The following is a 15745-nucleotide window of genomic DNA, read 5'->3' as shown; positions in this document are numbered from 1 at the left end:
CACACCTGTGCCTGAAGCTCTGTATAATCAAGCACTGTCTCTGCAAAAGCATTTCAACACCCTGGTGGACAGAATCAGCCAGGACTCTGAATTTCTAAAAGAAGCTCTCGCCAGGTAGTATTTTAATTTCCTTTCCTCTTATTAAGGGTTGTTCATACAATGTGTTATTTTTTCATACTTTGATATGTAGGAAAAGAAAATACGGAAGATTCTCATCACGTGCTTTGTCTTTGCAGCACGATTGAAGTTGATGATTTCACTTCAAGGTTGTTCAAGATCCACCAGCAGGTCTTAGAAGAAGGAAGGTCTTCAGTAAGTCACTCTCTGTTTTCTGAGGATTCAGGCGGAGCAGTTTTTTTTTTTTTTTTTTCAAACACTTGATGTGCTGTTGACTCACTCGAGGGACCGGAATTTAAAACACAGTCTAAGTCACAGGCCAAACAGAATTAACATTAGTGAAACTGAACTGTTTATTGAGGAATTCAAGAAACGTTCCACGTAACCTTTGAAATATCATGTTGATTTTGAGTCACCTGGCCTCCTGGCAAATGGGAATTTCGAGAAAAATAACAGAACCAATTATATATATATATATAATAATATATTTATATATGTATAAATATATGTATATATATGTATGTATAAATATATGTATATACATATATATATATATACATATTAATATATGTATATATATATATATGTTGGCTTGTTCGGTGACCAAGTTGTGGTACGACAACTGGGGCAATTTGTGGTTAAAATTTTTGTTCGTCAACTGAATTGTTTGAAAAGAGAGGAGTTCGTCAACTGTGCACTGTATATATCCGTTTCTAGTGGGCACATTACTGTCCATTCTCATCTTGTTGTGTTACAAATTTGATTGGACACAGAAGTTCGAACTGGTTCCTGATTGTGGGCCCGGGTTTTTTTTTTCTCAAACTCAAGAGATGTTCCTGTTGATTGTACAGATTGTTTCATATTAAACTTTTTCTTTTTGTCCCCTGTTAGTCCATTACCATGGGTCTTAATCGCTCTGACTACATGATGGATCAGAGGGATGACGGGCCTGTTCTAAAGCAAATAGAAATCAACACCATAGCTGCCAGCTTTGGAGGCCTCAGCACACACACACCTGAGGTCCACAGGTAAACAGCTTTGAGTTGTTTAAAAGAATCATCGGCACCTCTGGCTGTTGTAGTTGTTTGCAACACGTATTATGTTTTCCTACTACAAACTGGTACAACTGGTGTTAATTTCCACATTTGCAATTGCCAATAGGCAGGGCCTTTCAAATAGGTTTTAAACTCTTATATTTAACACCAAAAGTTGAAAGAATTTTTTTAAAGAAATGCCTTATTAGCCATCCAAACCATAAAAAGATCAGATCAGGCAGATCAACATATGATTCCTACTTACTATTTCTTTTTTTTCTGCCAGAAAAACCCTTCACCTGGTGGGACGATTCAAGGAGAGCCAGCGAATCCTAGACAACAACGTAGCTGCTGGTCTGGCTGGAGGACTTGCGAAAGCCTGGGAGCTCTATGGATCAGAAAAGTAAGAAGTTAAAAATTCTCCTGGATGTAGGATGTGGCTTTTCATTGTGGACTGATGGCACGTCCCAAAACTGGACCAGTTGAGAAGCATAGGTTCAAAATATTGCGCTTGTGATTACAGAGCAGTCGTCATGTTCTTGGTTGAAGACAAGCAAAGGAACATCTTTGACCAGAGATGTGTTGAATATGAGCTGTGGAAGAGGTTGGTTGTTACAACTGTTTCTTTAATGTCACCGTTGGCCACATTTAACCATCAGCTCGTTTCAAAGGTGATATAGAAACCTTAATCTTAACTGTAATGCAATGTATTTGTGTTTCAGAAATGTTCCCACAACAAGAAAGAGGTTTGATGTGGTTTATAAAACAGGATCCCTGGATCAGGACAAGAAGCTTTTTGTGTGAGTTTGTTTCTGCTTATACTGTATGTAAAGTAGGGTCGGGCCCAAATATCGATACTAACGTGTATTGTAATATGTCATTCTAAGGTACGTTATGAGGTACTGGTGGCAAAAATATCGACATTTAAACAATGAACATACACCGGTGTTAAACAGGTTTTTGCAACAATCTGCTGCAGGTTCATGACATTCACTTTGGTGAACAAAGGGCAGTGGCCCATTTTGTGGTGTGCAGTGGTGTGCTGTGTCACAATGACAAGCAGTTCACTTTCACTTTCACTTACAGCAAATCCCTGCTGAGAATGAGTAAGAGTTAATTTAAAAGAGGTTGGCGTAACGTACCAAAAAAAAAGTTGAAAGTCATTTAACCGAAACAACAAGAATCATGAGATTTTAGCTAAAGCTAAATTGAAAGTGAAAGTGAAAAAACAAAATGTGACCTGTAAACAAATTGAAAGTGAAAGTGAAAAAACAAAAAACAAAATGTGACCTGTAAACGGCTCAGCGCAATGTTAAAAGGTCGTGGCTTACAATTTTAGATACAACAGCTTAAAGATGGCAAATAAGATGGCTTAGCGTACCTGTAAAAGTTAGCAAAACGTTGCCTTGAAATTAATCCTACAATATATTTCATGGGTAACATTTTTTACCTGGTTTAACCTATTTTCAAATGTGTTATTTACACACTAAGTGAAACTGAAGTCAAATTGTTTCTCATTTCAGTGACGGCCTAGAGGTGGCAGTGGTGTACTTCAGAAATGGCTACATGCCTGATCAGTATGTTTCTGAACAGGTATCGAACGCCTTTCTTCTTCTCACGCCACAGACCTCTGATGATGTTTACTTAGATTGTTGAAATAGCTCTGGTCTATCGTAGAGTTGGGAAACTCGTCTTATGATGGAGCGCTCCAAGGCTGTCAAGTGTCCAGACATCAGCACACACCTGACCGGAACCAAGAAGGTCCAGCAGGTCCTGGCAAAACCTGGAGTAGTTGAGAGGTTCTTCCCTGAGCAGCCTGAGGTAGCGCAGCAGATCAGAGCCACGTTTGCTGGACTCTACACATTAGACCAGGTACGAAACTATTCTTTTGCCTGAAGAGGAGGACGGAGTACAAGGCAGCATCTAAGCTCCACCTTGTGGTAGATTTATTTTTGTCTGATCATTCTCTGTTGTTGTTGTTGTTGTCCTCAGGGTCCAGAGGGAGACAAGGCAGAAGCGATGGCTTTGGCAGAGCCAGAACGTTTTGTCCTGAAGCCTCAGCGAGAAGGAGGAGGAGGTTTGAACAAATTTATCTGACATGCAGAATACAAAACTTACATGTAGTCGTTCAGCCAAAAAAACAAAAAAACAAAAAAAAAAACAGTGTGTAGATGAGCGCTTTATCGCTTCAAGGAACGTTTTGATCAGGCTTGACAAGACCTTCAAGGCTCTAGGATTGTAGGAATGTTGATTTCTGAAGAGATAGGTAGGATGTAATTGATTTGTGGTTGTTGTCATGTAGGGAACAACATATATGGAAAAGACATCGTGGAGGTGCTGCAGGGACTGAAGGGCAGCACAGGGAGGATGGCTTATATCCTGATGGATAAGATCCAGCCAGTGCCATCCAAGAACTACCTGCTGAGGAGGGACAATCCAGTCAAGATGTCCAACTGTCTCAGTGAACTGGGAGTATACGGAGCATATGTTAGGTCTGTATTCACTTTTACACAAATGCACTAACCCTTCTTTATAACAGTCCGCCCTGTGAACTATGGTATGTGCTGTGAAAACTGCCATCTAAACAACATCGTCACATACAAACACTACTTAATATTACAAGTGACAAAAACCCCCCCAAAAAAACAACAAAAAAAATCTTAATAAATAAGATATTTTAGCTTAAATTAAATCAAACCATTCTTTTTGTTTTTGTTTTGCCATCTTCCAGACATGGTAAAGACATGGTGATGAACCAGTGTGTGGGTCACCTGCTAAGGACCAAGAGCAATGAAGACACTGATGGAGGTGTAGCAGCTGGGGTTGCTGTCCTGGACAATCCTGTACTATTCTGAAGATGTCCTCAGTTCCTGGACCGGGCTTTATTCCTTGACACAAATAAGACCAAATGTAACTGTTTACTGGAATTTTAATTAATCTCTTTAGTTGAAATAAGAAACTTAACCATTTATGTAATAACAAAATCTCACTAGACATTTTGTTATTACATAAATGGTTAATTAACAATTATTTTCCAATATATTTTTTCATTTTTCTTATAGGGTTGTGGGAACATTTTATAAATATAAATCATTTAATGAATAAAGTTTTGAATACATACAGTATATACACTCAATAAAATGCATTCAAGTGCTGCCTAAAATGAAGCTACACTGCCATCTTGTGCTTTGTTCTGCTGTTGCAATAATTTGGAATACCACCAACATTAGAATATAGCCTATAGCATAAGCCTTCCCTGTTACCTTCCGCCACACAGGAGAGATGTTTATAAATGTTTATAAAAATGTTTGTTTAATACATGTAAAAATGTATTAAATTGAAAGTGTAAATGTGAAAATATTAATTTACCACTAGAGAGCACGTACCACAGTTTGAGAACCACTGATCTAAAAGGTATTTTTGCTCCATTAGTACAATACTTTTAGGTACAGATTTATTTGTCATTTATCCCATGTTTGTTTTGTCGTCAAAACTAGGGATGTTTTGTTGTAAGCTTACGTTTATGGGTTATATTTGTATATGGCACTAATAGCTAAAACCAAAACGGTCGAGATCACAAAGAACTATTAGTATGTTTTGGCAAATTTATATATATTTGTAATTTACAAAAAAGTATTTCAAATCAGCCACAGGAAAAGGTTTCCTCCAGTATTATACGTCGGTGACATGCACGTGTCGAATCAACTTTTAACCTAAACACAGAGAAGTAAGGTATGTGCAGAACGTACAGTAGTTGCCAGTAGTTGGTTACACAGTGCTCTGCTGCCTCCATGTGTTCTAAAGTGCTGATTCAGCACGCTGAATCAGCACTGTGATTCATCACATCATGGACTGGGACAAAGGCGAAACACAACCAGCAGTCCCAAACATCAACAGTGGATAGTGGGATCCAGAGATATAATTAAGCTTTAGTTTTTATTTCTCAGTCTGACGACATGCAGGTCATTTGTTATTTAGAATGAAAGTAATCCTACCCAACAATGAAAGAGTTTGACTGCATTGAATGATGACCACTTGATCCAAGCACACCGTACATTAACAAGAACAACAACAGCAATAATAATACAATGTATTTGTAAAACACTTCAGATTTTTAAAAAAAAATCTCTATGTGCTATGATAGTTGGAGGCTGGAACAAGTGTTTTAGAAATTTGAGCTTGAATCCAGTTTTCCAGAAACTTCTCAGACATGGTTGTTTGTATCTTTCAACCAATACATTATCTGCTTTTGGAAGTCTACATCTGTTACATATACAGTATCAGTAAGGGTGATAATAATAACAATAATAATTGTGCACCTACAGCACGGTGTCACGGTCATACCTGGTCTAATGTCCAGCGAACGTGGCTACGTTTTTTGCTTCCGGTCAGGCGTTTGCTAAACGATTACAGATAATTTAAATTTAGGGATTGGAACTAAATAACTAAAAGTAGTGTTATTTTATAAAACCTCTTTAGTGAGGTAAAAAAAAAACTCTGGCATAGTGTAATGAACTGCTCAGTGTTAATTTAACCCAGTTTGGCGAGTTAAAGAAGGAACTCTGACAGTGTTAAAGCGCTAACTGTTTAGCTAACTCGGTAGAGTGTGGAGCTATATAAACACTGAAAAAGTGTTAAAATGAACTAAAGGTCAGCTTTTGATTTTAAATTTTTACAAAAGAAACGCTTGTTTACACGTCTTAATTGTGTGGAAAACACGACTTAAACACTACAAACAGCTATCCCATTTTTATCTCGCGCATCTCTAGTGGCAGCTAAAAGCACACATTAGGAACCACTGATTTTAATACACACGTCATTATTTGCATATTAATATTATTATAATGTTTTGGTTTAAAAAAAAAACCAGCCAGAACTTAAGGCTTACCATATCCGTGTCGACCATTTGTTTGTGGACGCTTCAACTTGATGTTATATGCCCAGCATGAAACGAAACTGCGACGTTCAAAGGGTGGGCAATTTTCTGGCGCCAAAATTAGGTTCAAGATTTGACTGGTGGCCTGGTCTGTCTTGGTTGAAATTAGAATGCATGGGCGAAATTATATAAATGAAGATACAAAGAAGTAGGAAGAACAAGGAAGAAACATTTGGCACTACTGATGTCTTGTCGCCATCCTGTGGCATCATTCGATATTACAGTCTATTTGTTGTACAATATGAAACAAGAACCAGGACGGATTGATAGATAGATAAATAGATAGATAGCACTTTACTAATCCCTTGGGAGTTCCCTTTGGGAAATTTAGGACTCCAGCAGCAGTCCAGCATCAAAACAACAGTAAAAACACACACACAAATAGGTAAAATACAATAGAAAGCCCAGCGGGGACATATCTGGCTCACGGGCAGAAGTTTGCCCATGTTTGACCTAATGTGATTATTTGGACCATCGAATATATGAAAGACAAGAGTCAGTAAAAGCTACAATTCATACCTATCTGTAGAGTTTGGCTCAATTCCTCAGTGGACTTGATGTCCCTTTTCAAAGGGTATGTCCAATTATCGATGTCAGTTATTGGTCACTGCTGACTGCTTCTTTGACGTGTTCAGCCAATCAGGACTCCAAATCCATTTGAATCCAGAAGTAGCTGCATTAAGTCTGTAGCAGACATTGACTTGATGATGTGAGGTCTGTCTGTCTCCCTTCTCTGTGTCCTGCCTGGGTCTGTTGATCAGTGTGATCACTCTCACCTGTGTCTCTGTCATCAGTCTCACTGGTGTCACCCCCTCCCCCCCCTCCCCCTTTATGCTGTCTTTGTGGTGTCATTGTTCAGAGTTTGGTATTTGTGAAAAACAACAACAACAACAACAAACAAAAAAAAATCTGTCACTTAAAATAATTACTCTTGATTTTTTTTTTAAATTGTGGACAAACATTTGGACAACCCATTAAAAAATCTTGATCAGAGTCTTGGCCAAGGCAGGGCCATCACCTGTCTTCATTGCCCACTTCCTCTGATTGATTAAATACAGAGGACAAATTCAATGATATACATACATATATATTTAGGGCGGTCAAAATGAACAATTAATCAGATTAAAATTTGTAGAAAACACATCATAAAGCTCCTCTACATCGAGAGGAGTCAACGATAATTCCATTATTTGGTTTAGCCACACATAAAAAAGCAGTGAAACATTTACAACATGAACCTGTTATTTTATTGAGAATAATCTCAATTAATCACGATTATTCATCATTTACCGCTAACCTGTATCTCAATTAATCATGATTATTCATGATTTACCGCTAACCTGAGATTAATTGTCGGACCGCCTTAGCTCTTTCACAACAACAAATAAAGCTGCTTCCTCTTAAATCTGCAGACGAGAGTCCGTCATGTCCGAGTCATCTAAAGGTCCCAACATGTTGCAGGACAGGATGATAATCTTTATAGTTTTGTTTTCAACCAAAGCGTTCGCCATAGCGACAGCTGTAGGGCCGGTCACATCGTTAGCTGCTAAGTTCAAATGTTGGAGGGTGTGGTTCACCAGTAAAGCTTTACTCAAGGCCTCCCCGCCGTCGTCTTTCACCCGGTTGAGTCGGAGGTTGAGATTCAACAGGGTGCTGTTCTTTGACAAGGCAAAAGCCAGAGCTTTGGCTCCTTGGTCATGTATGTGATTGTCACATATGTTCAGGGTTTCCAGCCTGCTCCTGATGAGCAGGTCACTCAAGGCCTTGGCTCCGTCTTCGCTGATCAAGTTGTGGCAAAGGTCGAGTTCCCTCAGAGAGTGGTGGTGATACATGTATGGGCACATCAGCTGACACAGCTGATCTCTGATGCCGCTGCGTTGGACCTTTAACCTCTGTGGATATTAAGAGTACAGTGGGTTGATCACATTAAAAAAAAACAACCTTTGGAGCATTTTTATCTGTCTTTTGGTTGAGTTTTTTTTTAGCTGTGACATAAGTCCATAATCATTGATATTATTACAGGGGGTTTTCTATCAAAATGTTGCCCCCATTAACAGATTTTCTTGTGAATGTATGTATTTATTCTGGTGCATTAAACTCAAACAACGTTTTTAAAGGAGGACGCAGTAAACAAACTACTTTGTAAGTAAGTTAAGGGATATGACTGGATTATTTTGGAATGAAGTAAATTAGTAAAACTAAAGTACATCTTTTCACTGTGACCCACTGTGGCCTACGTACCGGCACCAGTCCCCGGACCGGGGGTTGGGAACCCCTACTATGACGATTTGTGTTCCATAAATCCCCGTACTTACCTTTAAAGTTTTGCAGTGCTGAGCGGCCTTGGCGAGGCACTCACCGTCCTGCTCCGACAGCTCGACCATATTCCATTCAAAGTTCATCCGACAAACTCTCACATTACAAATCACGTGCAGCTCCTCCAGGAGGCACAGCTTGTGAAGCATAGTGTTGAAGTCAAAGTGGTCCAAATAGGTCTTGTCATCGCTCACCCGCAGCTGTGTGATATTCAAGTGTCTGACGTACTCCCTAGAATGAGGGATCATGTCTAAAATCACGTGGAGGTCGGTTACACCGGGAACAAACTCCTCGATCAGGTTCTCCAGCCGCCTCTCGAAGAACATTCGTTTCCAGCTGTTCTCGTAATCGGTGACATCGCAGATATCCCAGTGATGCTCGCAGCACCGCCTCCAGTAAACGCCGTCCCTTATCAATTTGGACGTCACGTGCAGAGGCAGGGATGTAGAGAGCCTCTCCAGGACGTAGTCTTGCTGATGGGGTTTGAGTTGATTCAGTACAGGGTTGTCTGGAATAGAAGGAACATTGACAGTCAGACGCCTGACATGCAGTGTGGAGTTATGGGTAAAAACAAAAGCACACCTTCAAAGTTTTGCACTATGTTTTCCAGGCAGAGGGTTGAAAGACAAGGTATCAAATCCTTTGACCAGCTGTCATCGTCAACGAAGACGCTCTTAGCCTTTTTCGGGTCTTCGTGGGATTTGGTGAGAATATTTAAAAGTTCGGCCTGTTCTCCAGCAGTGGGCAGCTGTGGTGCTTCAGCACTGCCTTCCTTTACTTTGTCATCTTCCATCATTTATTACTCTTTCTATCTCTAGTTAACGTTAAGGTTGCTGGTGCGCTAGATAGTCATCCCTAGTGGCTGAAATGGGGTAGTGGCTGAAATGAATTGTTGATGAAAGGTTTTTAAAAAAAGATGAAGTCAGCGGTGATGTCATCAGATGTTTGGTGACATCGTGCTTTCCTCTACAACGGTAAGGTTTGTCGAGGGGTTCAACAGCAGAGACCGGAGCGTTTCTGGAAGTCTTTAGTCACCAGACTGTTTTATGCAGAGGCACCACGGTGTCTGGAACGCTAACAACTAGGGATGTCCGATAATATCGACCGACCGATATTTGAATGATTTTGTAATATCTGTAAGAATTGTTATGGGGTTTTCCTCCGACGATGAAAATCCAAATATCTGTAAGAATCGTTATGGGGTTTTGGGTTTTCCTCCAACGATGAAAATCTGAAAACGCAATGCCTGGGATCTCTTGTGGAGTCCTTTTGGGGGAAAACAACTGTATATATTGATATTGGTTGATATTGCAATTGGAAATTAAGTGTTTGGACAATATCGGCATATCAGATTTTGGCAAAAAGTTATTATCTGACATCTTTATTAGCAACTCTTTATACTTGCATATTTACTTTTCCAGTGTCCATAAAGCACTTCTTGTACAATCTTCTTCATTTTCTTTTTTTTACTACATTTTTGCCATTTAGTGAACATGTCTGGTTTTATTAATTTGTAACCTTTCTACCCTGATGCAGTGACAACAAAATCTTCCCCAAACGCTTTTTTTGTAAGGAATGGTTGGCCGGTATCAGCTGTTATTGTGGACCAATAATACAGCGACATCATTGAAGGATCATAACATTTTCAAAATAAAACATCTTTGAACTTTATTCTGTTAGTATCAGAGTATGAATGACCTGTTGTTTTGAAACATTGACAGATTATCTTTGAATAAAAAAAGTAAAAGGATATGACTGATGTAAAACGGATGTACATTTTTTCACTGTGTCCCACTGTGTCCCAGAACCAAATGACCTACGGACCAGCACCAGTCCACGGACCGGGGCTTGGGGTCCCCTGCAGTATAAGACTCATATACAAATCTAATTTCTTGAGACTTAAGACTTAAAAATATACAGTAAGAGTTAAATCTTTTTACTCGAAGCATTATTAAAGGATCAATAAAACCAGGAAATGACACACTACATTCCGCTATGTGCTTCCATGGTGTAGCGGTTATCACAGGTGCCGTACATGCAGCATGTCCTGGGTCTGAGTCCCGGAGGAACCACATAGTTAATCCCGTCAGTTTCCTGATATGAATATGTTAGAAAACCGATGCCTAGGAGCGGCACACAGCTACATTGGACAGGCTTTGTTGGCTTTTAAAGCAAACGTTTTGGTCTATTTATCCAGTAGTAGGTCATCGAACATCAACATCTCCGTCTTCTTTTAAAAATGTCAGGGACTCAATGGTGGGAAAATCAGACAGTGATCGACGATTTTATTGAACCAAGAAGTAAAAGATATTTCTCTGGACTGTGATGCAGACGTGTCTCTGTAATGTACAGGTCTTCTCTCAGTCATCTGCCTGACCAGACCTTCACAGATTAGGTGGATACATTGTAGAGGTCTGCAGCAGAAGCTACGAGGTAGAGCTTTGCTCAATGTTGACGACCGGTTTGTCATCTCAAGAGATAATAGAAGGGCTAATAAGGTCCTGTTCTGGGCAGGAGTCCAGTGACTCTACGGCAGTTGGCATCCACCTTCAACCTTACCGCTGCCACCTACTGGTAAGTCCTCCAACATCTTCACTTGTGTCCCCAGACATCACATCCATTTTTCCATCGCATCACAGATCAGCTTCTCTCGCCTCTCTGCGTACTCCTGAATTCCAGAATGTCCGTAACATTGCGTTCTACATTCGCCGTGGACCTCCACCACGGCTTTCGTCTTCCTGTTGCTTTGGTTTTTTTTTCATTTCTTATATGACGTCAATGTAACGAGACAAAAACACATAGAGTTTCTAATAGAAAAATAAAACATCAGTCTGAATGGCACTGGTTCTATATATGATTCAACTGGACTCTGATGTCCTGTGATGTACCTTTCATACATGAAGTCATGCTTCCTTTGAAGTAGTGCCATAAACTGTACAAAAAAAAAAAAAATAGGAAGAAAATGAAGACGTTCTTGCTCCAGCTGTTTGCGTGAGTTAAAACACAGGAAGGAAAAAGATAATAAAAAAACATCTGTCTGATGCTTCGTTTACCCAAGTAAAAAAAGAAACGCCAACAGCAGCTCATGGATTCCACCTATAACAACATCCGTGTCACCAATGTGGTGGCAACCTTCAAGACCAGGTGCACCCTGGACCTGCACACCATCGCATCAAAGATGAACAATGTCATCCTTCCATCAGGAGGAGGGAAAGTCCTGATGAAGCTACGTAAGCCCATGATCACAGCCACAATCTCATCGTCGGGGAGCATCGTCTGCACCGGCGCCAAGAGTGAAGACGAGGCCAAAATGGGGGCTCGCAGGGTGGCGCGCTGTCTGCAGAAGCTGGGTTTCGACGTGACGTTCTGCGACTTCCACATTGTGAACGTGTTGGCGGTTTGTTCCGTGCCGTTCGCCATCAACCTGGAGCGGTTTGCCGTAGAGAACCAACCGTTCGCCTGTTATGAACCAGAGCTCTTTCCCGCTGCGTCTTACAGAGTCCAGAATCCCAAAGCAACTCTGCAAGTTTACTCCAATGGTACGATCACGGTTACGGGACCAAAGGTAAAGGATGTGACCACAGCCGTGGAGCAGGTGTACCCACTGCTGTTCGAGTGTCGGAGAAACTGATGTTTGTAGAAGTGTTGGGTGCTTTTGCTTTAAAGACGAGCGACTTGTTGGATATGGGACAGCACGACAACCATTATTTACAGTTTGCACTTTCGTGGACTGATGTTTTACATTTTACATACATTTTTAGGGTGTTAGTTTGTGGCAAGAATGTTAGGTTTACTCCTCACCTTTAAAACAGCAAAATACCTCAGTGAATTAATCAGAGACGGAAAAAGTAATAAAAAGTGTAATTAAGTAAAAGTATCTTTACTTTGCTTAAATTCTACTCAAGTAAAAGTACCATCTATAAATCTACTCGAGTAAAAGTAAAAAAACTACTGTATTAAAAATTTACTTTGAGTAAAAGTTACTTGGTTACTTTAAATTACTCCACGCAAAAAAATTCAAGTAATTTAAAGTCATACATCCAATTCTCTGTCAGTTAATGTTAATTTTTTTACTCAGTAACGGGTTCTTGTTCTTGGTGGAACAACTGGAATTCTTTGGAATACCAGCCTTTAACCGTAACTCCCAGAATTCTGCTCTAAATCGGGGTGTCCACACCTTTTTGGTTGTTAGGACTGGCTGTAGTTTTACAGTCTAAACACCAGGTGGCGGCACAAGCACGAGGCAAACAACTCGACTCGAGTTGTACGTTAGGAAGGTTGAAAACTTCTGCCCTTCGCCTTTACACTAAGGTCTTCTCGATTTAAAAAACAAAACAAAAATATAATAATAATAATAACAATAATAATAACCTTAGACGGTGACTTATTTTTAAACACCTTGTGCCAAACAACCAAGTGTTCAACCATGACCTTTTCCTTTATATCCGGCCTCATCACAAACACCTGTTACCATTCCACGGGCTGATTAAGGAACCTTCCAGAATGTCACAGGGATAATCTATTTGAACCTGACCTTTTGTCACAACGTAAAAACTAAATTTGCAAGTGTGAACTCTTTTTGTCACTCATATACCATGTTATGCTATAACAGACATGGGCAATCTAAGGCCCGGGGGCCGGATGCGGCGCGTTCAGCTTTTTTAATCCGGCCCGCCAAACTTTTATTTATATTATCATTATACTTCTGCCTTTTTCCTGCAGTACTCATGTTTCCCGAATAGATGACATAGAAAATGCTAAAAGTATTTATTTAGCATTTTAGCCTTGCATGACTTTTACATGTCATTTATCTTAGTTCTTCCATCTATCTGCTCCTGACTCCGCCGCCCCTGTTCAATTTTAGGACAATTGTGGCCCACGAGTCAAAAGATTTGCCCATGTCTGTGCTATACTATGCTATGCTATACTATTATAGGCTGCACTATACTATATAACATAATAAACTATGCTATATCCTATTGTGCTAAGCTATATGTGTTACATTTATGTATGACGGCCATATTAGCTTCAGAGTGTTTCTACTAGATTCCTGCGGATTTCTATCGCATTTGTTGTCACGGTGTGTTTTGGTGTCGTTTCCTGTACGTCTTGTTTGTTGATAAAGGCAACAGGAGCGCGTTTGTTGTGTTTCCAAAGCACACATGGTGTCTATGGTCCCTCTCAGATCTGCAGCCACAGGTAAACTTCAAGTTACAGTACGAGCCTTCAAATAAAGCTGATAAGGAAATATAGTTTCGGAGGGTACATTCTGTGTCCAACCTGTTATGACCCAGTAATTCTGTTGCTCTATTTTCCCCGTCTCTGACTGACATGATCTCGTGACATTGAAAACCTGACACATTCCTCAGAGCATCCTGTGACACAGACCAGGGTCAGGGTCGGTGGACGGCAAAGCATCGTCCACAGGAAAACACTCAGCAGAGCAGCTCCTGGATCAGCTGAATATGGAATGGTGAAAACATAGCAATGTTCAGTTTTCACTTGCTATATGCTGCCGCCGCCGCCGCCGCCGCCGCTGAAACAAGGGGAACGTGAGGTTGCATATCAGCTGGCTGTTTGATTGGTTTGTTTACAAAGTCTGACTCATTTCATAACAGCTCTCTTGTCTCAGTGTTGGAATGAGGAAAGGGTCAAGGTGTTGGAATCGGACCTTTACTTCTAGGCTATCACTGCCGCCGCCGCTACTTCTCAAATAGTGGGGCAGGCCCCCCCCGGGGGGCACGGTGAGGTGCCCTGGGGGGCGTGAGGGGCTTCCAATGGACTATGGACATGAGTGAACTATTGCTGTAATGCTCGAATGATAACAAGCCTCCAGTCACTAGGTGGCAGCAACTCATACAGTGGTTTGTACAGATAAAGATTCGGGATCGGGCTCGGGAAGGTGTGAAAACATTTCTGTCCCCAAGGGGGGGCATGAGAGAAAATAACGGAGAACCACTGCTCTACACCAATAATGAAGGATTGTACTTTCCCATCATCCACCGGTGTTAGCCGAATTTTATTAGATTTCCCACGAAACGGCGGCGCTCAGCAGAAATTATTGTTTGTGGCGGACATTGTTTGATTTCTCTTTCACTTCCAACAACCTCTCATACAACTCACAGTCCAAACACAGCTGTGTGTTATGATGGTTACACAAGCACTGGCCCACTAAACTGGTGTCTTCTCCCTCTCTCTCTCTCTCGCTCTCTCTCTCTAACCCTCTCTCCTTCTTTCTTGCCCTCTCTCAGCCCTCCATCTCCCTCTCCTACTCCCATGCCTTTCCCCCTCATCTCACTTCTGTCTTTCTCCTCTTTTTCTCTCTTCCCTCTCTCTTTCACCAACCAGTGAAACGTTAGACTGTGTGTGTGAAGATCAGGATGTGGGTCACTGCAGGATGAAAGTGGGTCAGAGTCACCCTGCCTTGATTTTGCTGCTTCGTTGTATTTGATCGCTGCATTATAAAGTATACACCTGCAGCAAAAAACAGTCAAATACTACTACTACTACGGATAATATTACTATTAAAAACAATATTAATAATGGTCTGTCTGTGATTTGGGTAGCAGTTATAGAGGCTGAAAATGGACGGATGGATAATGATGATGATAATAATAATAATAATAATAATAATAATAATAATAATAATAATAATAATAATAATAATCAGCCTTCTTATCACTATTAAAACAATAACTTGTAGGCCACAACGGGGTCCTAAAATTTGTTTAAATATTGTTTAAATATATATATATATATATATATAAACATAAAACAATTTTAATTTGACCTTTATTTTACCAGGTCAATTTTTGAGACTGATTTTAATAACATTCCATTTTATGGAATGGCTTAAAAACCCGAAAACATGTTTTTGCTTAAAGGACAGCTTAACCTGAACTGACTGGTGTCCATGGGGACAGGGTGAAGACCACACCAACATGTTTGGTACCACAAAACATAAAAAACAGCAGGAAGAGTCGAGGTCACTTCCTGTTTTTGTACCCTATTTTCCAGTGAGTGTACGATCCAGTTTCCTCTGCCCTGAGCGGATGATGAAGAAAACAGCGGCTCACTCACACTCGGAGGAGCTGGGTGCCCGGCGAACGCTGACAGACTCGACTGACTCAGCAATGACTCAACTAAACCGTGAGCCTGAAAAAGCAAAAGCCATGAAAAAAAAAATCTGCTGCTCACACAGGAAGTGCACTTCAAGGCATTTACGGACAAGATCGAAATAACTTTAACAAATACATACTACTACTAATGCATAATAACAATAATCAGTCCGTATGCTCAGTGCAATATGAGAGCAGGCGCTGAAGTAAGTAGAAAACACTAA

At 40.4% G+C, this 15745-nt stretch overlaps 2 protein-coding genes, 1 long non-coding RNA gene and 1 pseudogene across 5 annotated transcripts in view; 2 read left to right on the top strand and 2 right to left on the bottom strand.

Annotated features, from left to right (window-relative positions):
- Window positions 1-4318, top strand: part of gss (glutathione synthetase) — a 6019-nt gene extending 1701 nt beyond the window's left edge. Inside the window, exons 3-13 of the mRNA XM_008318127.3 lie at window positions 4-114; window positions 237-312; window positions 1009-1145; window positions 1438-1554; window positions 1675-1755; window positions 1874-1951; window positions 2675-2744; window positions 2829-3023; window positions 3144-3228; window positions 3454-3643; window positions 3883-4318. Coding sequence (XP_008316349.1) covers window positions 4-114; window positions 237-312; window positions 1009-1145; window positions 1438-1554; window positions 1675-1755; window positions 1874-1951; window positions 2675-2744; window positions 2829-3023; window positions 3144-3228; window positions 3454-3643; window positions 3883-4006 — 1264 coding nt within the window. The 3' untranslated portion in view covers window positions 4007-4318. The remainder of the gene's footprint in view (window positions 1-3; window positions 115-236; window positions 313-1008; window positions 1146-1437; window positions 1555-1674; window positions 1756-1873; window positions 1952-2674; window positions 2745-2828; window positions 3024-3143; window positions 3229-3453; window positions 3644-3882) is intronic.
- Window positions 1-6906, bottom strand: part of LOC112487629 (uncharacterized) — a 7587-nt gene extending 681 nt beyond the window's left edge. The window contains exons 1-4 of one of the 2 annotated variants that reach the window (XR_003050907.1): window positions 6040-6906; window positions 3923-4039; window positions 1417-1539; window positions 391-424 (exon numbers count right to left, since the gene is read on the bottom strand). This is a non-coding gene — a long non-coding RNA (uncharacterized LOC112487629). Of the gene's footprint in view, window positions 1-390; window positions 425-1416; window positions 1540-3922; window positions 4040-6039 lie in introns of those variants that run through there. The other variant, XR_003050906.1, reaches the window with a different exon arrangement.
- A 488-nt stretch (window positions 6907-7394) lies between these two features.
- Window positions 7395-11226, bottom strand: LOC103384567 (dynein regulatory complex subunit 5-like). 2 transcript variants are annotated; one of them, XM_025059512.1, is made up of 3 exons: window positions 10963-11226; window positions 8403-8911; window positions 7395-7979 (listed from the first exon to the last, which is right to left on the bottom strand). In XM_025059512.1, exons 1-3 carry the CDS (start codon window positions 10991-10993, stop codon window positions 7488-7490), a joined length of 1032 nt encoding a protein of 343 aa, XP_024915280.1. In that variant the 5' UTR covers window positions 10994-11226; the 3' UTR covers window positions 7395-7487. The 2 variants fall into 2 exon arrangements, with proteins under 2 accessions (XP_024915280.1, XP_008316348.1); XM_008318126.3 differs by lacking the exon at window positions 10963-11226 and adding an exon at window positions 8986-9577.
- Window positions 11227-11347: 121 nt separating this feature from the next.
- Window positions 11348-14956, top strand: LOC112487628 (TATA box-binding protein-like protein 1 pseudogene; annotated as a pseudogene).
- Window positions 14957-15745: the final 789 nt, after the last annotated feature.

The sequence above is a fragment of the Cynoglossus semilaevis genome, chromosome 10, assembly GCF_000523025.1.
Source record: "Cynoglossus semilaevis isolate Cse_v1.0 chromosome 10, Cse_v1.0, whole genome shotgun sequence".
NCBI classification, from domain to species: domain Eukaryota; kingdom Metazoa; phylum Chordata; class Actinopteri; order Pleuronectiformes; family Cynoglossidae; genus Cynoglossus; species Cynoglossus semilaevis.
Note: the sequence above shows the minus strand (reverse complement) of the source record. Positions and strands in the feature narration are given on the sequence as shown.